We start from the raw sequence: 22,843 nt of genomic DNA, 5'->3' as shown, positions 1-22,843 counted from the left end.
TCTCATGCCTTTCCACCAAAGTACTCTCAATAGCTGACACTTGAAAGCTTAATTATGATGGCCCGTCTTTTCACTATTTGGCAATATTGAAACAGGAACTTGGCAGTAACATATCAGAACCAGAATTGAAGTGACAGAGAATAGACCGAACTAGAAATGATGAAAATTTTGAGCCTGCACAGACCAACAAGGTTGTTCATAGAGTATGGGAGGAAAACTAGAGTTGAATTATGTAAGGTACAGGTCTGATCAAAAAGACCTGTCTGTGGAAAGGAAAAACAGGTAAACACCAAGTACAACCTGAACCTCCAGGCAGATTTCAAAATGTAATCATAGCTTAGTTTTGGATAGAGTAAAGGTATAAAGTTATCAGGACCCTTAAGTTAATCAGTAAATTTAACATAGTCCAATTAAAAATGTCAAGAATGTGTATATGGTACTTAGGCTGATTCCAAGAAATCAACATTTAGAAAGAAACATATTAAGAGTGGCTGGGAAAATTTTGAAAAAGAAGAGGATGAAATAGCCACACTAGATTCTTAAGTATATTCTGAACTATAGTAATTAAAATAGCTTTCTTTAGATACATGAATAGATAGGTTATTACTTAGAACATAATAGAATCCTGAAGTAGACACAAATACATAATATCAGTTTAGTGAATTTAAGATAAAGGTGATATTTCCAATGAGGAGGTTCCTCAAAAAACTAAAAAAGAAATACCAGTTGACCCAGGAATTCCATTCCTAGGAATTTACCTGAAGAAAACAAGATCACAGATTCTAAAAGACATATGCACCCCTCTGTTTATTGCAGCACTATTTACAGTAGTCAAGATACGGAAGCAACCTAAGTGTCCATCAGTAGATGAATGGATAAAGAAGATGTGGTACATATACACAATGGAATATTATTCAGCCATAAGAATAAGAAAACAAATCCTACCATTTGTAACAACATGGATGGAGCTAGAGGTTATTTATGCTCAGTGAAATAAGCCAGGCGGAGACGGACAAGTACCAAATTATTTCATTCATTTGTGGAGTATAACAACAAAGCAAAAGCAGAACTGAAGGAACAAAACAGCAGCAAACTCACAGACTCCAAGAAGGGAAGTGGTTACCAAAGGGAAGAGGTTGGGGAGTTTAGGTGGTGAGGGTGGGGGAAGGGAATTAAGGGGCATTATAATTAGCACCCACAATACAGGTAGGTCACCATGAAGGCAGTATAACATGGAGAAGACAAGTAGTGACTCCATAGCATTTTATATGCTGACGGAGAGTGATTTTTGCAGTGGGGGATGGGGCTTGATAATATGAGTGAATGTTGAAATCACAATGTTGCTCATGTAAAACCTTCGTAAGATTGTATATTATTTGTATATTGGAAATCTGAGTAGCTTATTGACTCTGAGGGAGAGGCTTTGTGATGATGGCAGGGTTTATGATATGAATAAGAAAATTGCAAGATTTCTTTTAATATTTAGAGGAAGTTCACTTTGCAAGTTTGAGGATACAATTGGAAGTTGGAAGTGTGATTGTCAGAGCAGCATTTGCTTGCCTGATGTTTTTTCCTCTTCATTTTCTTAGCTGGTTCAGGATAATTTATTTCCAGCATCCTTTCTGCTTATATACAAGTGTCTTTCTCAAGAGACCCACTCTTCTGGTGCTTGATGATTGGAGTAATAGCATCAAGTTGTTTTACCCGTAAAGCTGTCAGTTTCTTCTGCTTTTGTTCTATGACTTTTTGAAGGTCTAGATATGAAGATCTAGTAATAGGTCTTTCCTTTTCCAGTTATTGTAGCATGTTAAATCTCCCTATTTCTGGATTTAGGCTGTTCATGAAAATTAGGAGAGCTGGAGATCACATCTACTTCAGAATATACTCCTTGAAGAACCTATCCCTGAGGTCTCCAATAAACACATTCTTTTTCTGTTTGCAGGATTGTATTAGAGTCTTAATTTATGTCATGGAAAAACTTTGGGCAGTAGCTTCTAAAAGATTTTGTCCAACATCTGCAGCTTTCCTAAATCTGTCTGGTTTCCTATGCAGTTGGGATTTCCAAGTCATTCTTGGGATCTTCTCACTTTTCCATTTGATTTTTTTTTTTTTCATATAAGAATTTGAACCAGTGGGTATAGATCTGGGAACTGGAAGTATTATTTTTTAAAATTAGCTGTGGCAATTAAAGTATTTTAAAGTAATTGCTAACTTCAGGAAGAACTTAAAGTATGACAATAGAAATGTAATTATGGTATACTATATGACTCAGCATTGAATAAAAATTGCATAGTCATAATAATATAAATACTATCATGATTTAAGCCACAGTTTTTTTGTAATTCAATTCTTATGTAATTCCAGCTCTGTTAGAAGAATAAAGGGAGGAGGTATAGGGTGATGGTGTTACAAGAAAGCTAAACTCCCAACTATCATAATAGCAGGTCAGAAGGTAAATTTTTAAAATTAACAAAAACATGGAGCCCAATAACAGAAACATGGAGTCCAGTGACAGAAACATTTGAAAGTGGTTGCTGCTTTTAGATCTAGTTTTTTTAAATTATGAGAGTTATTTGATAAAAACAGAAGAAAAAGATTTTAATCATCTTGAATCAAAAGGACAGAACCCACAACTTCTACCAAAAAAGGGAAGAATGGAAGAAAAAAAAAAGGAATCATGTATGTGGATTTTTTTTTTCCCAGAATAACCCTGTAGTAGTTTCGGTTTTGTGAAGAATTATTTCAATGAATTTGAAGAATTATATGTTTGTATGTGAATATTTGTGTTTAGATAATAAATTGGGTTCCTTTGGAAGCTGTAAGACTGTAGTGTGCTTGTGTATCAGGAATGTTAATAACTTTCAATGATATTTTCTTGAAGAAAACTTTGGAGTTAGTGATGTTCAGAGTTTAAAAAATTTTAATGCAATGTGTTTTATCATGAAGCAACTGGCAGCAAAATTATTGTATGCTGATTCCACAACAATTAAAAATCATAAAATGGTTTAAAGTTGCATTTCAAGAGCATAAAATAATACATGGCAATAAATGTTTAACTTTTATTAAAATTGTGAACCCAATTAAAATTTAAAACTGAAAGAGTTGCTAGAATTTGTTTTAATTTTTCATAATTTTTAAAATAGGAGACTCTTGAGAATCAAAAGGAAACATTAGCAAAGCAACACAAAGAAGCAATGGCAGTTTTTAAAAAGCAGGTAATTTCATAAGGATAGAGAAACACTATAGTTTTCAATATTGCACCCCTCCCCATATGAATATTATGACAAGTTGTTTTCCATGCCTACTGAAGACAAAAAGTTACTGGAAGCAGGAAATGAATAAAGATATTTTGAATCACAGTTGATAGTGAAGAGCATAAATGTAGTAGAATGAGTTAATGAGAAATTGGGAAAACTATTTTCTTGGAGATGTATTTTCATCTGTCCTACATAAATTAGGTTAGTGGTGTATGTGTTCTTGTTCTTTCTCTCCCTTCTTCCATTCTCTTTTTGATTAGAATATCCTAAGATCTTACCTTTTCCACTTCACTCCTTTACTCAAGCCAGAGTAGGAAACTGATGAAACACTGAGATAAAAGTAGGGAGATGTGAAGGATGAGATATGTTTATAATACTAACTATCTGCAACTAAGAGTGGTAAAAATTAGAAAAAAATAACTGAAAAAGATTTAAAAAAATGAATAGCAGCTCCTTCAGTTATTTTGAATTCTCTAACTCTCCTTTACTACCGCAAATTGCTCTTTAGTCCCTAGTTAAAAAACATAAAAGTTAAGAAATGTGCTCATGGAAAATATCCCTGGAAAGTGTTTTTTTCTTATAGCCATCCTGACGTCACTGTTTATTCTTCCTTTCTCTTTCCCTCTTTTTTGTCTTCCTGTACATACAAGTGTGTGTGTTTAGAAAGAGAAATGTGTAAAAAGAAATAAACCTATGTAACATAAATTGCTATTGGGTATGAATTTGTTTAAGCAGATGATAAACTTTCTTCCTTTTAATCTGAAATTGGCCTCACTTAAGTTATGGGAGTTTTAATTGAAAGGTAAGGAAGCAGAAGCCAAATATACAGCATAGTATTGTCTAGGAGAGAATAAGTCTATGTCTCTATTATCACAAGGGACTTTGGGCGAGATAAGAATACCCAGGCATCTATCTGAAGGATAAAGGAGAAAGTGCTGTTGGTTCCTTTCTTTCTTTTTTGTTTTTCTTTTTAAAGAAAGGATTCTTGAATGTAAATGAGAGATATGGAAAATGATATGGAAATGTTCCAAAAAGTTTATTTCCTGACACCTCTTGTGTTGCTTGGAATATTTAGTTTTTTTTGTTATGTTCACTTTAGTTTTGCTGTTTTAAAATGTCATTATTTATTATACTGTCAAATGCATATTTTAAAAACTTCAGAAAATAACTACTGCCAATGCAAATATGAATAATCTCTATTTCATAAAAGAGTACTTTTGGAAAATGTTACATGTTCTTACTTATGACTAGATGGGAAAATATTGAAACATTTAAGGAAAAAAAAATCTTCAGGAGGGAAAATCTAAACTTTCAAGTATAATTGGTATCTCCAATTAGTGTGATTAAATTGTATGTTTCCTTTGGTGACTCCCCCCGCCCATTTATATCTTTTATTATTTTATTTTCTCAATGTAAAAACATTCACATTATATTAAGTTTAAACAATAAAGATGTGTAAAATATTTCTGTAGTCTCACTAACCAGTTGTAAATCACTGTTAACAGTTTACTTACCTGTATTTGTTAAAATTATTTATCAGTTGCAGGTGAAGATGTGTGCCTTGGAAGAAGAAAAGGTATTTATTAATTTTTAAAATAATTTAAAGCAATAAGTACATTTAATTATCACTTGTTTACCATCATGGGAAAGAAACATTAGTAATAAACTAATGGAGACTGTTAATTGATTCAAATCCTAGAAATCAGGGAAATCATGTCATTTGACCTCTGTTATTTTGCTGTTGAGAATACTGAGGCCTAATAAGATTAAATGACTTGCTGAAGCTGAAGCTGTAGTTTTGAAGTGGCAGAGTTGAGACTGGAACCCAGATCTCTTCAGTCCCCAAATCTATGGTCTTTCTGCAGTATTGCAATGTTTCTGTTAAGTATAATGTATTCTTAGTGCTTTTCCAATATAATTGTCTTCTTTGAAAATCATTAAAAGGATTTGCATCTTGGTGCAGACCAACTGGAAAAGAGGACACCACTCCAAACAACCTTAGAAATTTATCTGGCATTAAATAAATATCTTCTCTAGCTATTTATTAGTTAATACATGTCTTTATTATGTCAATGAATGTACCATTTTAATATTAATGATTTTTACTTTGTTACTTTTAGCAAAAGACTCTTTAAAAAAATTCTCCCATATTTTTATATTTATAAAACAAATACATTTGTCTCTTGTTAATTAGAATATACTCTAGCTATATGAATTAAATACCTAATTATGTATTATCCATAGTTCTCAGGAATGCTCTGCTGATAAAATGATTTCTTATAATGTGATTTCCCACTTAATAATATTTGTAATTATAAAGGCCTGATAATTTTATATTTTGAAGTAATCAGAAATGCAAGTACATATGCAAGTTTAAAGTCTGTGAAGTATTAGGTTTAAAGTAGAGATTTTGGTTTTTGAGCTCTTGTATTTTCTCCATTAATGCTGTCATGTACATTGGAAAGTACTGAAGTAGTTTTTTACTTGAAGGGAAAATATCAACTTGTTACAGAAATAAAAGAAAAAGAAATAGAAGGATTGAAGGAAACATTAAAAGCATTACAGGTAAAGTAACTTAGTATCACTTAAAAAGTAATTTGGCATTGTAGCATTGTATCAGTGAAATGGCACTAAACATGTCAGCTAAGCAAACTGACAAAAGTTCATATATAGTATTTAATTCAGTACTTTTTTGCTGAAAGCCTTGAAGTTCATGTTAATAGGATTTTTGCTTCATTTTTTACTTTAAACAGTAATCTAATGGCTTGTATGTTGTAATTGATTTACCTGTGGTCTTTAAAAATTAAAATGAAATAGCATTAATTGAGTCATTATTATTTGCTAAGTATTGTGCTTAGTTTCTGCTAATACAAAGATGAAGAAAACATCACTTTTGACTTTAAGTTGATCATAGTCTCAGAGAATACAGAGGTATACAACTAATGATGAGTTACATTATATATAGTTATTGAAGGTCTACTATGTTCTAAGCACTGTGGATGCAGCAATGAATGAAAAATACCCTCTCCCCTTGTGAAACTTACAATTTAGTGGGGAAGACAGACAGTAAAAATAGCAAAATAAAAAGTAAATAAAGATAATTGGGGGAGAACATAACACATGATTTTTAAAGTATTACTCTATAGATAACAAAAATTACAAAGAATAGAATACATTTTTACAATGGAAGGATCCTGCTCATAATTCATTCACACTATAGTGTGGATTTGTTTAAGCATACAACAAACTTTCTTCCTTTAGTCTGATTAAGGTACTACAAGGGTTCCCTTTTTTCCACATTCTCACCAACACTGGGCATCCTCTTGTCTTTTTGATCATAGCCAATTTAATAGGTGTGAGGAGATATTTCATTGTGTGTTTGGTTTGCATTTCTGTGATTATTAGTGATGTTGAGTACCTTTTCATATGGCTGTTGGTCTTTTTGTATGTCATCTTTTAAGAAATGTCTATTTAGTTCCTCTGTCCATTTTTTAATTGGATTATTTGTTTTTGTTCTTGTAGTTGTTACTGAATATATAAGTTCCTAGTATATTTTGGATATTAACCCCTAATTAGATATGTGGTTTGTAAATGTTTCTCCCATTCTTTTCACTCTGTTGATTATTTCCTTTGCTGCGCAGCTTTTTTACTTTTATGCAATCCCACTTGTCTATTTTTGCTTTTGTTGCCTGTGCTTTTGGTGTCATATCCAAAAAATCATTGTCTAAACTAATGTCAAGAAGTTCTTTCCCTATTTTCATCTAGTAGTTTTATGATTTCTTGTCTTATGTTTAAGTCTTTAACCCATTTTGAGTTCATTTTTATATATGATAGGAGATTTTGTGTATAGTGTGAGATAGGGTCCGATTTCATTCTTCTACATGTGGATATCCAGTTTTTTCAACCCATTTATTGCAGACTGTCCTTTTCCCATTATATATACTTGGTAACCTTGCCAAAGATCAGTTGGCTGTGGACGCATGGGTGTATTTTTGGGCTCTCTGTTCTGTTTCATTGCTCAACATACCTGTTTTTATGCCAGCGCCATACTATTATATTGATTACTGTAGCTTTGAAATATATTTTGAAATCAGGAAGTATGGTAACTTCAGTTTTGTTTATCTTGCTCAAGATTGCATTAGGTGTTCAGGGTCCCTTTATGGTTCTATATGAATTTCAGGATGTTTTTCTTGTTTCTGTACACACTGACATTGTGATTTTCATAGGAATTCCATTGAATCTGTAGATCACTTTGGGCAATATGGACATCTTAACAATATTAATTCTTCTCATGAACATAGGATGTCTGTGTCTGTCTTATCTGTGTCTTTTTAAATTTCCTTCATTAGTGTTTTACAATACTCAGTGTGTAACTCTTTTACCATTTGGTTAAATTTGTTCCTTAATATTTTATTTGTTGTTATTATGAATGGAATTATTTTCTTCATTTCCTTTTCAGATTGTTATTTGTGTATAGAAATATACTGACTTTTGTATGTTAAATTTTGTATCCTGAAACTAATGAATTCATTTATTCTCATAATTTTCTTGTTGAGTCTTTAGGGTCTTCTACATAACTGATCATGTCATCTTCAAATAGAATAATTTAACTTTTCCTTTCTGTTGTGGATGCCTTTTATCTCTTTTTCTTACCTAATTGTTCTGGCTGGGACTTCCAGTATTCTGTTGAATAGCAGTGGTAGGAATGGGCACCCTGTCCTTATTCTGTATTATGGTGCTTACTGTGAGCTTTTTATATGTGACCATTATTGTGTTGAGGTAATTTCCTTGTATACTTACTTTTTTGAGAGTTTTTATCATGAATTTATGTTAAATTTTGTCAAATTTTTCTTTCTGTATCTATTGGGATGAACATATGGTTTTTTTCTTTCATTCTGTTAATGTGGTATATCACATTGATTGATTTGCATATATTGGATAATCCTTGCAACCCAGTGATAAGTCCCACTTGCTCATGGTTTATGATCCTTTTAATGTACTGTTGAATTTGGTTTGCTAGAATTTAATTGAGGATTTTTGCATCTACATTCATCGTGGATATTGGCCCTTAGATTTTTTTTTCTTGTGGTGTTTTTGACTTTGGTATCAGTATGAATCTGGCATCATAAAACTGAGTTTGGAAGTATTCCCTCCTCTTCTGTATTTTGGAAGAATTTAAGAAGGATTGGTATTCTTTGAATGTTTGGTAGAATTCATTGATGACGCCCTCTGGTCTTTGGATTTTCTTTTTTGAGGGGTTTTAAATTACTGATTCAATCTCCTTGTTACTGGTATGTTTCATCTTTCTATTTCACCTTTCTTCAGTTTTAGTAAGTTTTGTATTTCTAGGAATTTATCTATTTATTTCAGGTTATCCAATTTGGCATGTAATTGTTCCTTTTTATTTTTGAGGCATCCATTGTAATGTCTCCTCATTTGTGATTTTATTTAGAGATAGTTTTTGACTTAAACTCTATTTTCACTGATTTAAGTATAGTCACCCCTATTTATTTTTGACTACTATTTGGTATATCTTTTTCATTCCTTTACTTTCAGCCCATCTGTGTTCATCTATTTAAAGTGAGTCTCTTGTAGACAGTAAGTAGTCCCTCCTTATCTGTAGAGGATACATCTAATATCTGCAGTGGCTGCCTAAAACTATGGATAGTACTAAACTCTATATATGCTATGGTTTTTCCTATACATACATACCTATGATAATGTTTAATATGCAAATTTAGCATATACTAAGAAATTAACAGCAATAATGAAATAGAACAGCCACAAAAATATATTGTAATAAAAATTGTGTGAATTTGGTGTCTCTATCTCCAGCTATCTTCTTGTACTATATTCACTTTTCTTCCTGTGATGATGTGGGATAATAAAATTCCTATCTGATGAGATGAAGTGAGGTGAATGATATAGGCATTCTAACATAGTATTAGGCTAATATTGACCTTCTAATGATAGGTCAGAAGGAGGATCATCTGCTTCCAGACCATGGTTGACTGTGGGCAACTGAAATCAAAGACAGCGAAAGCACAAAGCCAGACTACTGTATCTATCATTGGATCTTTTTTTAAATCCATTCAGCTACTCTCTGTCTTTTGATCAGACAGTTTAATATATTTAAAGTAATTATTTTTTTGTTTTAATTTTTTTATTTTGATGTCATCAATCTACAATTACATGAGCAACATTATGGTTACTAGACTCCCCCTATCATCAAATCCCCATCACATACCCCATTACAGTCACTGTGATTCAGCATAGTAAGATGCTATAGAATCATTACTTGTCTTCTCTGTGTTGTACAGCCCGCCCCGTGCCCCACCCTACATTGTGTCTGATAATTGTAATGCCCCTTATCCCTCCCTTCCCACCCATCTTCCCCAGTCCCTTTCCCTTTGGTAACTGTTAGTCCATTCTTGGGTTCTGAGTCTGCTGCTGTTTTATTCCTTCAGTTTTTTTCTTTGTTCTTATATTTCACAGATGAGTGAAATCATTGGTACTTGTCTTTTTCTGCCTGGCTTATTTTCATTGAGCATAATACCCTCTAGCTCCTTCCATGTTGTTGCAAATGGTAGGATTTGTTTTCTTTTTATGGCTGAATAATATTCCATCGTGTATATGTACCACATCTTTATCTGTTCATCTACTGATGGACACTTAGGTTGCTTCCATTTCTTGGCTGTTGTAAATAGTGCTGTGATAAACATAGGGGTGCATATGTCTTTTTCAAACTGGGCTCCTGCATTCTTAGGGTAAATTCCTAGGAGTAGAATTTCTGGGTCAAATGGTGTTTCTATTTTTAGTATTTTGAGGAACCTCCATATAGCTTTCCACAATGGCTAAACTAATTTACATTCCCACCAGCAGTGTAGTAGGGTGCCCCTTCCCCCACATCCTCGCCAACATTTGTTGTTGTTCGTCTTTTGGATGTTGGCATCCTTACTGGTGTGAGGTGATATCTCACTGTGGTTTTAATTTGATTGATTAGCAATGTGGGGCATCTTTTCATGTGCCTGTTGGCCACCTGAATTTCTTCTTTGGAGAAGTGTCTGTTCAGCTCCTCTGCCCATTTTTTAATTGGCTTATTTGCTTTTTGTTTGTTGAGGTGCGTGAGCTCTTTGTATATTTTGGATGTCAACCCTCTATCGGATATGTCATTTATGAATATATTCTCTCATACTGTAAGATGCCTTTTTGCTCTGCTGATGGTGTCCTTTGCTGTACAGAAGCTTTTTAGCATGATGTAGCCCCTTTGTTCATTTTTGCTTTGTTTCCCTTGCCCGTGGAGATATATTCAGGAAGAAGTTGTTCATGTTTATATTCAAGAGATTTTTGCCTATGTTTTCATCTAAGAGTTTTATGGTTTCATGACTTACATTCAGGTCTTTGGTCCATTTTGAGTTTACTTTTGTGTATGTAGTTAGACAGGAATCCAGTTTCATTCTCTTACATGTTGCTGTCCAGTTTTGCCAACACCAGCTGCTGACGAGGCTGCCATTTCCCCATTGTATATCCATGGCTCCTTTATCATGTATTAATTGACCATATATGCTTGGGTTAATATCTGGACTCTGTAGTCTGTTCCACTGGTCTATGGGTGTGTTCTTGTGTCAGTACCAAATTGTCCTGATTACTGTGACTTTGTAGTAGAGCTTGAAGTCAGGGAATGTAATTCCCCTGCTTTATTCTTCCTTCTCAGGATTGCTTTGGCTATTCAGGGTCTTTTGTGGTTCCATGTGAATTTTAGAACTATTTGTTCCAGTTTGTTGAAGAATGCTGTTGGTATTTGATAGGGATTGCATTGAACCTGTAGATTGCTTTAGGCAGGATGGCCATTTTAACAATATTAATTCTTCCTACCCAAAAGGATGGGATGAATTTCCATTTATTACTATCCCCTTTAATTTCTTTTTGGAGTGTCTTGTAGTTTTTAGGGTATAGGTCTTTCACTTCCTTGGTTAGGTTTACTCCTAGGTATTTTATTCTTTTTGGTGCAATTGTGAATGGAATTGTTTTCCTGATTTCTCTCTCTGCTAGGTCGTCGTCAGTGTATAGGAAAGCAACAGATTTCTGTGTATTCATTTTGTATCCTGCAACTTTGCTGAATTCAGATATTAGTTATAAAATTTTGGAGTGGAGTCTTCAGGGCTTTTTATGTACAATATCATGTCATCTGCAAACAGGGACAGTTTCACTTCCTGTTTACCAATCTGGATGCCTTTTACTTCTTTGTGTTGTCTGATTGCCGTGGCTAGGACGTCCAGTACTATGTTGAATAAGAGCAGGGGGAGTGGGCATCCTTGTCTTTTTCCCGATCTTAGGGGAAAAGCTTTCAGTTTCTTGCGGTTAAGTATGATTTTGGTTGTGGGTTTGTCATGTATGACCTTTATTATGTTGAGGTACTTGCCTGCCCCATTCATGACATACATTCAGGTCTTTGATCCATTTTGAGTTTACTTTTGTGTATGTAGTTAGACAGTAATCCAGTTTCATTTTCTTACATGTTGCTGTCCAGTTTTGCCAACACCAGCTGCTGACGAGGCTGCCATTTCCCCATTGTATATCCATGGCTCCTTTATCATGTATTAATTGACCATATATGCTTGGGTTAATATCTAGATTCTGTATTCTGTTCCACTGGTCTAATGGGATGCCCATTTTCTTGGGAGTTTTTGTCATGAATGGATGTTGAATTTTGTCAAATGCTTTTTCAGCATCTATGGAGATGATCATGTGGTTTTTGTCCTTTTTTTTGTTGATGTGGTGGATGATGTTGATGGATTTTTGAATGCTGTACCATCCTTGCATCCCTGAGATGAATCCCACTTGATCATGGTGTATGATCCTCTTGCTGTATTTTTGAATTCGGTTTGCCAATATTTTGTTAAGTATTTTTGCATCTATGTTCATCAGGGATATTGGTCTGTAATTTTCTTTTTTGGTGGTGCCTTTCCCTGATTTTGGTATTACAGTGATGCTGGCTTCATAGAATGAATTTAAAAGTATTCCCTCCTCTTCTACTTTTTGGAAAACTTTAAGGAGAATGGGTATTATGTCTTCTCTAAATGTCTGATAAAATTCAGTGGTATTCCATCTTGTCTGGGGGTTTGTTCTTGGGTAGCTTTTTGATTACTGATTCAATTTCATTGCTGGCAATTGGTCTGTTTAGATATTCTGTTTCTTCCTGGGTCAGTCTTGGAAGGTTGTATTTTTCTAGAAAGTTGTCCATTTCTTCTAGGTCATCCACTTTGTTACCATATAGATTTTCATAGTAGTCTCTAATAATTCCTTGTATTTCTGTGGTGTCCATTGTGATTTTTCCTTTCTCATTTCTGTTTCTGTTCATGTGTGTAGATTCTCTTTTTTTCTTAATAAGTCTGGCTAGGGGTTTATCTATTTTGCTTATTTTCTCAAAGAACCAGCTCTTGGTTTCATTGATTTTTTTCTATTGTTTTTTCTTCTCAATTTTATTTATTTCTTCTCTGATCTTTATTATGTCCTTCCTTCTGCTGACTTTGGGCCTCATTTCTTCTTCTTTTTCCAGTTTCAATAATTGTGAATTTGGACTATTCATTTGGATTGTTCTTCCTTCTTTAAATAGACCTAGATTGCTATATACTTTCCTCTTAGTACTGCATTCCCTGTGTCCCACAGAAGTTGGGGTGTTGTGTTGTTGTTTTCATTTGTCTCCAGATATTGCTTGGTCTCTGTTTTAATTTGGTCATTGATCCATTGATTATTTAGGAGCATGTTGTTAAGCCTCCATGTGTTTCTGAGCCTTTTTGTTTTCTTTGTACAGTTTATTTCTAGTTTTATACCCTTGTGATCTGAGAAGTTGGTTGGTAGAATTTCAATTTTTTGAATTTATTGAGGCTCTTCTTGTTGCCTAGGATGTGCTGTGTTCTGGAAAATGTTCTGTGTGGACTTGAAAAGAATGTGTGTCTTGCTGCTTTTGGGTGGAGAGTTGTGTAGATTTCTGTTAGGTCCAGTAGGGTGATTATCAAAGGTATGTATTATTGCCATTGCAGGCTTAAATTTGTGGTTACCAAAGGTTCAAGGGTAACTTCCTTACTATCTCAGAGTCTAACTTAGCTCAAGTATGCTATTACAAACACAATATAATGTTTTTTTTCTTTCCTTTTCTTTGTCCTCCATTCTTTATGTATTAGTCATCATATTCTGTACTTTTTGTCTATCCCTTTTTATTACCTCTGGTGACAGCTATTTAGACTTAGGAACACTCCCATCTTTAGCAGTCCCTCCAGAATACACTGTAGAGATGGTTTGTGGGAGCTAAATTCTGTCAGCTTTTGCTTGTCTGGAAATTGTTTAATCCCTCCTTCAAATTTAAATGATAATCTTGCTGGATAAAGTACTCTTGGTTCGAGGCCCTTCTGCTTCATTACATTAAATATATCATGCCACTCTCTTCTGGCCTGTAAGATTTCTGTTGAGAAGTCTGATGATAGCCTGATGCGCTTTCCTTTGTATGTGATCTTATTTCTTTCTCTGGCTGCTTTTAATAATCTGTCCTTATCCTTGATCTTTGCCATTTTAATTATTATATGTCTTGGTGTTGTCTTCTTTGGGCCCCTTGTATTGGGAGATCTGTGCACCTCCATGGCCTGAGAGACTAACTCCTTCCCCAGATTGGGGACGTTTTCAGCAATTACTTCCTCAGTGACACTTTCTATCTCTTTTTCTCTTTCTTCTTCTTCTGGTACTACTGTAATACGAATATTGTTCCTGTGGTCACACAGTTCTCTCAGTATTCTTTCATTCTTAGAGATCCTTTTTTCTCTCTGTGCCTCAGCCTCTTTGTATTCCTCTTCTTTAGTTTCTATTTCATTTATTGTCTCCTCCACTGTATCTAATCTACTTTTAATATCCTCCATTATGTTCTTCAACATTGGATCTCTGTCCTAAATTCATTCCTGAGTTCTTGAATATTTTTCTGTACCTCCATGAGCATGTTTATGATTTTTATTTTCAAATCTCTTTCAGGAAGATTCATGAGGTCAATTTCATTTGAATCTTTCTCTGGTGTATTCATAATTTTGCTTTGAGCTAGGTTCCTTTGATGTGTCATATTTGTCTGTGGTGTGCCATAGTGCCCAGAAGCTCTACACTCTAGAGCTGCTCAGCCCCTAGAGCAATGTCGGGGTCTCAGGGGAGTGGTATTGGTGCTTGGGGGGAGGAAAGAGCTGTTTCCCACTTCCTGGCTGCTATGCCTGTCTCCAGTGCCGGAACCAGTGGGCCAAGCACACAGATATAAGCCTCTATGCTTTGTGTTTGTAGCTGCCATAGGCGGGGCTTCCCTCTGGCTGGCCTGAGTCCAGGTTAGGGGTTGCCAGTTTGCGAGTCTGAGCCCGGTGCAAACTAGCTGGGAGGAAGACACAGCAGGCTGCGTATCATGGTTGGGGCCCTTGGAGCTGCATAGCCAGCCAGCGGGAGGGAGTGCCTGAAGATTGTTTAACTCCCAAACTGCTGGGCAGAGTGCACACAGACAACTTTGTCTACCTGTCCTTTCTCTTGAGCAGTAAGCTCTGTGCAATCCTTGCGCCTTTAGCAACCCTCTCACTTTTGGGAAGTCTCTCAGACTGCCCACCCAGATCAGCCGGATATGAGTCCCTGTTTTCCACAAGTTGCTGGAATCTCTGTCTCTTATTCCACCTGTCTTAGCTTTCCAACCACACTAAATCACTAGAGCACTGTGCAGTGTAGGGTCATGCTCCCAGAGAAGATTTCCAGGGCTAGGTGTTCAGCAGTCCCAGGCCTCCACTCCCTCTCTGCTTTGTTTCTCTTCCTCCTGCCTGTGAGCTGGGGTGGGTGAAGGGCTTGGGACCCTACTGGGTTACAGCTTTGGTACATTACCCTGTTCTGTGAGGTCTGCTCCTTTTTCCAGGTGTATGCAGTCTTGTGCAGCCTTCTTTCCTGTTGCTCTTTCAGGATTAGTTGTATTAAATTATATTTTCATATTATATGTGATTTTAGGAGGAGGTCTCTGTCTCATCTCTCATGCCATCTTTAATCCCTCATGGTTTCTTTTTAATGGATTAAGATCTATGACTATCATTATTTATTTTGATGCTCAAATTATCCTTGGTTTTACTATTGGGACTCCATTCAAACTAATTTCTGAGTCTTGGGACATGTTTTCATCATTCTTTCAGCATTTTACTGCTTTCAGATAAAAACAAAATGTTCCAGAATCACTTTATATTTTACCTCACTCTGTACTGGGACAAACCATTTTTCCATGTTACCTGGTTCCTTTCAGTGGAAAATGGTAGGTGCAAGCCAAGATCTAGGCACTATAATGCTCATTATTATAGGGATGACTCTTCTCAGACCTTCTCAGTGGACAGAACTAGGGAATAATATATGTATTTATGTGCACACAAGTATAATTTATGTTTATGACTTTAATTATTTTCTCTATATATAAAAAATATGAATTCATGTTAAGTCCACTTCCAAGAGAAATCCACTTTAATTTTAGTTTATTTCCTTTCTGTATTTATATATTTTCTCCCCTCACAGTGAGAAATATGACTTCCTTTATCCTTAACATATTTACTTACTTGATAAATTACCCTGTATAAAACCAGTTCACCATTCTCCTGTGCCTTCTTTCCTAATATGGATGCTCTCCTTTCCCTGCTACGACCCTGACATCTTGAGCTGGGTTGCCTTTTTCAGGGTCACACTTATCACTCTATTCAGCTTCTGACTCTTCACAGTAGATTGTTTTCTGTCTTGTGGGGAAATCTTTTTTTCTCCTTTCAGGCCTGATACCCTGTTCTGGAATACTGCCATTATGACCCCTTCACTCCTTTTCCCTGGACAACTGCCTTGCCCTACCACACCTAATGGACTTAGGACCGAATTGTTCAGGAGGCAGGAGGAATTAAATGTTTTTAACATTGTATTTTGAGGGACTTTATTCTCTAGTAGCATAAATTCAGTTAATGGAAAATTAATGGGAAAGTAAGGTTTGCTGTAAAGTAATGTATTTTACAGTTAGCTTTTCAGAAAATCTTCCATAAAGTGAGGGATAGTTATAATAGGAAAAAATTTGTACTTTATCTTTGAAATTACCTTCTATAGGTAACATTAATTACTGTCAGTATCATTTTGTTATTGTATAAGAAAAATGTCTATATCAGGTATTATACCTCAATTTTATGTGATTTTAGAAGGAAAAAAATCATAAATAGTGTCCATAAAAAGATTTCATGTCACTCTATATTACTTTCAGATTCTTATGTTTCATAGCAATGTAGCTACATACTAGTTTTTTAAGTTGAAGAATGCTGTAGAAGTATTGATAAAATATAGCTGTGAATCATGAGTCAGAAAAAATAAAATGCAGAAGTTTTAATGTCTTAAGAACAGTGACCTGAAAGAATTTGGTATTTGCTCTAAATGTATGAGTTTTATTTTCTGCTAATGGTAGCTGTGTTAGTGAGGGTTCTTCAGTGAAACAGAATAGGAAATATATGTAGGAAGGGCTTTATTATGAGGGATTAGTTTAGACAATTACGGAGACAGAGAAGTGCTATGTGATGATTTGCTGTCTGCAAGCTGGAGACTCTGGAAAGCAAGAAGTGTAATTGCAGTCTGAGTCTGAGACTCAGAGGAATCCACGGTAGAAATCCCAGTCTGAGATTAGATCAGTATCCCAGCTCAATCAGTTGGACAGGTAAATTCATCCCTGCTCCGCCTTTTGTTCTATTCAAGTCCTCAACAGATTGGATGAGGCCTGCCTACATAGAGGAGGGTGACCTACGTTACTGAGTCCCCTCTTTCAAATGTAATTTCATCCAGAAGCTTCCTCACAGACACACCCAGAAATAATGTTTAAACTGGGCCCTCTTCGGCCAGTCAAGTTGACACATAAAATTAACCATCACAATAGTAGATCGTAAATTCAGGATTAGACTGAAAGTCTTCTGAATTTTTTCTCTTATATTTCTAGATGATCTTTACCCTTTTGCTTTCCTGTCTGTATGCCTTTTAAAAATACTCTGATATCATCCAGTCCCATGTGTTTAAAATGGGACCTAAATACACAGGACTTCCAAATGTATATGTCCAGCCCCAAATCCAGTCTGGATTGGCTATTGGTTATCTAAAAGACATCTCAAACTTGACATGTTCAAAACCAAATTTATAAAATTCCCCACTCCCAAAAAGTAGCTAACTTCTTTGTCTTTTCTTTCCTCATTAATTATAACTCCCTATTTTCTATTGGAAATTTTTCAGTATTCCCTTCAGCGTATACCCATAATGTGACTACTACTCACTATACCCATTACTAACTCTCTAGTCCACTTTCCTCTAGATTACTGTACTAGTTTATTAGGAGGTTTTGCTGCTTCCACCTCTGTTCCCTTTTAGAGTTAACATAATAGAGTGATCCTTTAGAAAAGTAAGTCAGGCTATGTCACATCTATGCTTGGAACTATTCAGTGGCTTCCTGTCTAATTTTGTGTAAAAACCTAAATCTGTATCATGAATTTCAAGCTCTACAATGATTTGGCCCAATCCAATTTTTCTTCACTCTTCTCTGAACTCATATTTTGCTGTTCTTCCCCTTATTACTCCTAGCCACATTGGCTTCCTTGCCTTTGAACACAGGAAGTGTTTTCCCACCTTAGGGCTTTTGCACTTCCTGAATACTCTCCCCACTTCTATCAAGTGTTTATTCAAAAGTTGTTCTGTCAGAAAGGACTTTCCTGGGTATCTTATATAATCCCCTTCCCCAATTTATTATTTTTCTTCAGTGCTAGTCAATATCCAATAGATCATATAGTTTAACTTACTTAGATTGTTTTTTTCCTATGTTGCCCAGAATTTAAGGTGGACAGGTGTTTTGTTTTGTATTTTTGGTCCAACACTGTATCCCCAATATCTACATCAATACTTTACTTACAGTAAACATTCAATATTTGTTGAAGATATGAATCACAGAACCCATTCCACCAAAATGAACTAAAATTATCAGCTTGTTCTAGGCAGTTTGCTAAAAAACTTATTTCATAGGAAATGTGAAGTAATTACTGTGTTTTTGCTGAAAATTTAACAAATTTAAACAGGGTTTAAGAAAATGAGCACTCATGAATGGCTGGTTGGAATTTTTTTTATTAAGGTATCATTGATATATACACTCTTATGAAGGTTTCACAAGAAATTACATTCACCCTTATTATCGAGTCCCCCCCATACCCCATTGCAGTCACTGTCCATCAGTGTAGTAAGATGCCACAGAGTCCCTATTTGTCTTCTCTGAGCTATAGTGTCTTCCCTGTGACCCCACATACACCATGTACACGAATCATGATACACCACAATACCCTTCTCCCTTCTCTGCTACTGGCCCCCCCACCCCAACTTTGGTAACCACTAGTCCCTTCTTGGAGTCTGTGAGTCTGCTGCTATTTTATTCCTTCAGTTTTGCTTCACTGTTATACTCCACAAATGAGGGAAATAATTTGGTATTTGTCTGTCTCTGACTGACTTATTCCACTGAGCGTATTACCCTCTAGCTCCATTGATGTTGCAAATGGTAGGATTTGTTTCTTTCTTAAGGCTGAATAATATTCCATTGTGTATATGTACCACATCTTCTTTATCCATTCATCTACTGATGGACACTTAAGTTGCTTCCATTTCTTGGATATTGTAAACAGTGCTGCGACAAACATAGGTGCATATCTTTTTCAAACTGGGCTCCTGCATTCTTAGGGTAAATTCCTAGGAGTGAAATTCCTGGGTCAAATGGTATTTCTATTTTTAGTATTTTGAGGAACCTCCATATTGCTCTCCACAATGGTTGAATTAGTTAACATTCCCACCAGTAGTGTAGGAGGGTTCCCCTTTCTCTGCATCCTTGCCAGCATTTGTTGTTCCTAGTCTTTTCTATGTTGGCCATCCTAACTGGTGTCTGGCCAGAGAGGTGATATCTCATTGTGGTTTTAATTTGCATTTCCCTGGTAATTAGTGATGTGGAGCATCTTTTCATGTGCCTGTTGGCCATCTGAATTTCTTCTTTGGAGAAGTGTGTGTTCGTATCCTCCGCCCATTTTTTAATTGGGTTATTTGCTTTTTGGCTGTTGAGGCATGTGAATTCTTTATGTATTTAGGATGTTAACCCCTTGTAGGATATGTCATTTACAAATATATTCCCCCATACTATACGATGCCTTTTTGTTCTGCTGATAGTGTCCTTTTCTGTACAGAAGCTTTTTAGCATGATGTAGGGCCATTTGTTCATTTTTTATTTTGTTTCCCTTGCCCGAGGAGATGTGTTCAGGAAAAGTTGCTCATGTTGATATTCAGGAGATTTTTGCCTATGTTTTCTTCTAAGAGTTTTATGGTATGGCTGATTAGAATTTTACTTAGCCACTCTAGAGGACTATGTAGGAATTGTGAAAGTCTATAAAAATGAACAAATCTTAGGAGTTCCACTTCTTGGAATTTATCCTGCTAAAAGGAATAACAACAGTTTGGGTACAAGAATGTTTATTTCAGAATATATTGACTTTTGAACAACATGGTTTTGAACTGTGTGGGTCTGCTTATACTTGGATTATTTTCAATAAATATGGTAGAAAATACTTTGGAAATTTGCAACAATTTTAAAAAAGCATTTTCTTTTCCCTACTTAATTTTATTATAAAAATGTATATAATACATATAGCATACAGATGTTAATCACGTAGGAGTGATTTGGTAAACTGTGGTATAAAGTTAAACAGAATATTACAAGCATTAAAAAGTTATATTGTAGATTAATGTCATAGAAAGGGGCTTGTAAGTAAAAATAGATTACAAAATCTTTGTTTAAAAGATTGCTAAGCTAATATTAACTAGCAAGCTCTCCTAGACTGCTTTTGTTACTCTTTTACTTCATTTTTCTTCATAGTAGTTGTCACTCTTTAACTTCCATACTTTTTACTTATATTTCATTGTCTGTCTAGTAGTACCCCACTAGATGTAAGACTTCTTCAGGGAAGGGACTTGGTTTTGTTCACTGCTGAATCCCAGGATATTGGGAAAGTGCTGACATGTAGGAGGTGCTCCATAATTACATGTTGGATAAATAAATGAATATTGTTTTTGTTAAAATAAAGAAAGTTATGGTATATAACATTTTGAAAAACAGTCACTAGAGAAAAATAGTGCATAGAAGATGAATGCCACACTCTATACCATACATTTTTAATATGAGTAGGAAGTTGTAACATAATTTTAATGAGATTTTCCTCTTGTTTTTTCAAGGTTTCTAAATATTCTTTACAGAAGAAAGTGTATGAAATGGTAAGGAAATTACAAAATACACACATATCCAGATTAGTTTATATTGTGCATAGTATTTTTGTTAATATAAATGTAACATTTATATTAAAAAGAAAATGGTTATGTCCAGTTACATGGATTAATATTAATAAATAACATTTGAATGCAACACTTGGGATATGGTACTCATCCTTTATCACTCAACAAGTGTTTATTGTGCATTCTTCTATAGTATGTTAAAAATATTTGCATTTTTATAGCTAACAGTTAATGGAATATTTACTTAGCTACTCTTTCTGTTCCTATTTGACTCAGGATTTTTTTTTTCTGTATTTTTGGTTGAGCCAAATTCCCCCATATCCGCTTAAATCTTCAGAGGGCTTCTTGGGAAGGTTTATACTATTGTAATCTTCCTTCTTTGTAGCAGACTGTAAGGCAAGTAAAATTAATTTTTGAGTAAGGTTTATATATTACATAAATGAGAAGAAATTAGAGGTCACTCCTTGTGATATTAAATACAAAAACATCAAGTAAGTATTTTACTTTTTGAAATTGTTTTTGGTGTGTTAGAAAATAAAAGAGCCGTGGAAAGATTGCCAAGCTTGATTGAATAAAAGATGTGAAAATTCTGTCACTGTTCAACTGGAAAGAATAAAGATAATATTGTCAGCCTATTTTAAACTATGATTTTAATTAAGAAGCTGAAAAACTAGATTCCTGTTTAGCTTTAAGTACCATGACATTTGTGCTGAAAGTCATCTTCAACGCTACAGTGGTTTTACACAAAATATAGTGAAATTGAATAATGTGCCCTCTGACCTGGGAGATAAGGCTACAAGTTAAAGATCAAAGGCAATATTAAATGTATTTTATTCCACTTTAAAATTTCATCAAACAGATACTTACAGTCTTTAAAAAAACATGGAAACATGCAATATATGTATGGTAGTTTTTGGTCACTTATGAGTATTTTGTTAATATGAATTACAGCCTCATTTTTTTTCTGGCAGTCTAAAGCATTAAATCACTTCGCATTAAAATAATTTTATATACTGATATGTACCTTTAATATTTTATACCTAGTATGGCAGAATTTATATGCATTTTGATAGTTGATTTAAAAGTTAAAAACCTTTTCTAAATATTCTTACATTATTCTTTTTATACTTTTAAATAATTCAGATTATGCTTATTCAAGATGCTATATAGTATTCAGTAATTCATTTAATCTTTAATCAAATCAGTACACTAGTCTTTTATGTTATTTGACTCTGGGCAAGACAGAAAACAAAATGGTCACATGTGTCAAGGAGGACTTTGGGGAGCAATTGATAAAGTTAAATGTCCTAAAAGAAGTAATTTAAAAAATAGTATTAAGAAACTTTTTAACGAAGTTCATGATCTTCTAAAGGAGAGCCTCTAATTACTAGCAAATTTCTGTCTTTGGGGAATTTAGTAAGCTGATTTTTGTGTAGAGGTGGTGATACGTCTATACATAAAGTAACACAATTATAAATCAAAAGATTCATCAGTCTCTAATAGTACTCAAGCCTTCTGTTGATGAAATGATCATGTTGATAATTAACAATAAAAATAATAATGGAACAAAATATGATAAAAATAAACTGTAGAACATCAAATTAGCTCTTACTGTGATTTTGTCACTGATGAAAATCTTCCCTGTGGTGTTCCCACGATTACTGTATTAGGTGACTGTGTCTGTAACTAAGTAGCTAATAGAGCTTAATGAACAAAGTTAAAACTTAATCCAACCATCTCTTAGTTATATTTTATTTATTTTTTGCATATCACTTGACTCTAAAAAAAAGACCTAGGAAAGATTTATTTTTCTTTATTAAAAGTGTCAATATTGAAGGTTTTCATATGATTTGGAATTATCACATTATAAATAAATTTTATAAATAAAAAATCATCACATTGTTTCTTTCAGAGTAGAATGTTTTTGACTGAAGGTTTATCTGGAAATAATCTCTGTACCCACAAAATATGTGTAACTAGTTTTTTTAAGTAGTGTGTACCTTTTATATGTGACTAAAAAGTTCAAAGTATGTTAAGATGCTATAGATTTTAAAGTGAGTTTTATAACCCCATTCATTTATTTTGGGTTCATATTGAAATTGAAACGTAAGTTGCAAAAATAGAAATAAAAAATATATGAAATTTAATTTTGGATTTTTATCTTTCCCTCTAAAATTTACTTATAATGAATTAATTGTTTTAAAGGAAATTAACTTTGTCTCCAAGAT

The 22,843-nt window shown here is 34.3% G+C and overlaps 1 protein-coding gene across 1 annotated transcript in view; it reads left to right on the top strand.

Moving 5' to 3' along the window:
• The window catches only part of CCDC73 (coiled-coil domain containing 73), a 95,179-nt gene that overhangs the window by 18,419 nt on the left and 53,917 nt on the right, over nucleotides 1-22,843 (top strand). The window contains exons 3-6 of the mRNA XM_017639705.3: nucleotides 3,144-3,215; nucleotides 4,798-4,833; nucleotides 5,748-5,822; nucleotides 20,559-20,597. Of these exons, the coding sequence (XP_017495194.3) occupies nucleotides 3,144-3,215; nucleotides 4,798-4,833; nucleotides 5,748-5,822; nucleotides 20,559-20,597 (222 nt within the window). The remainder of the gene's footprint in view (nucleotides 1-3,143; nucleotides 3,216-4,797; nucleotides 4,834-5,747; nucleotides 5,823-20,558; nucleotides 20,598-22,843) is intronic.

Source organism: Manis javanica, chromosome 11 (assembly GCF_040802235.1).
Source record: "Manis javanica isolate MJ-LG chromosome 11, MJ_LKY, whole genome shotgun sequence".
Taxonomy (NCBI): domain Eukaryota; kingdom Metazoa; phylum Chordata; class Mammalia; order Pholidota; family Manidae; genus Manis; species Manis javanica.
Note: the sequence above shows the minus strand (reverse complement) of the source record. Positions and strands in the feature narration are given on the sequence as shown.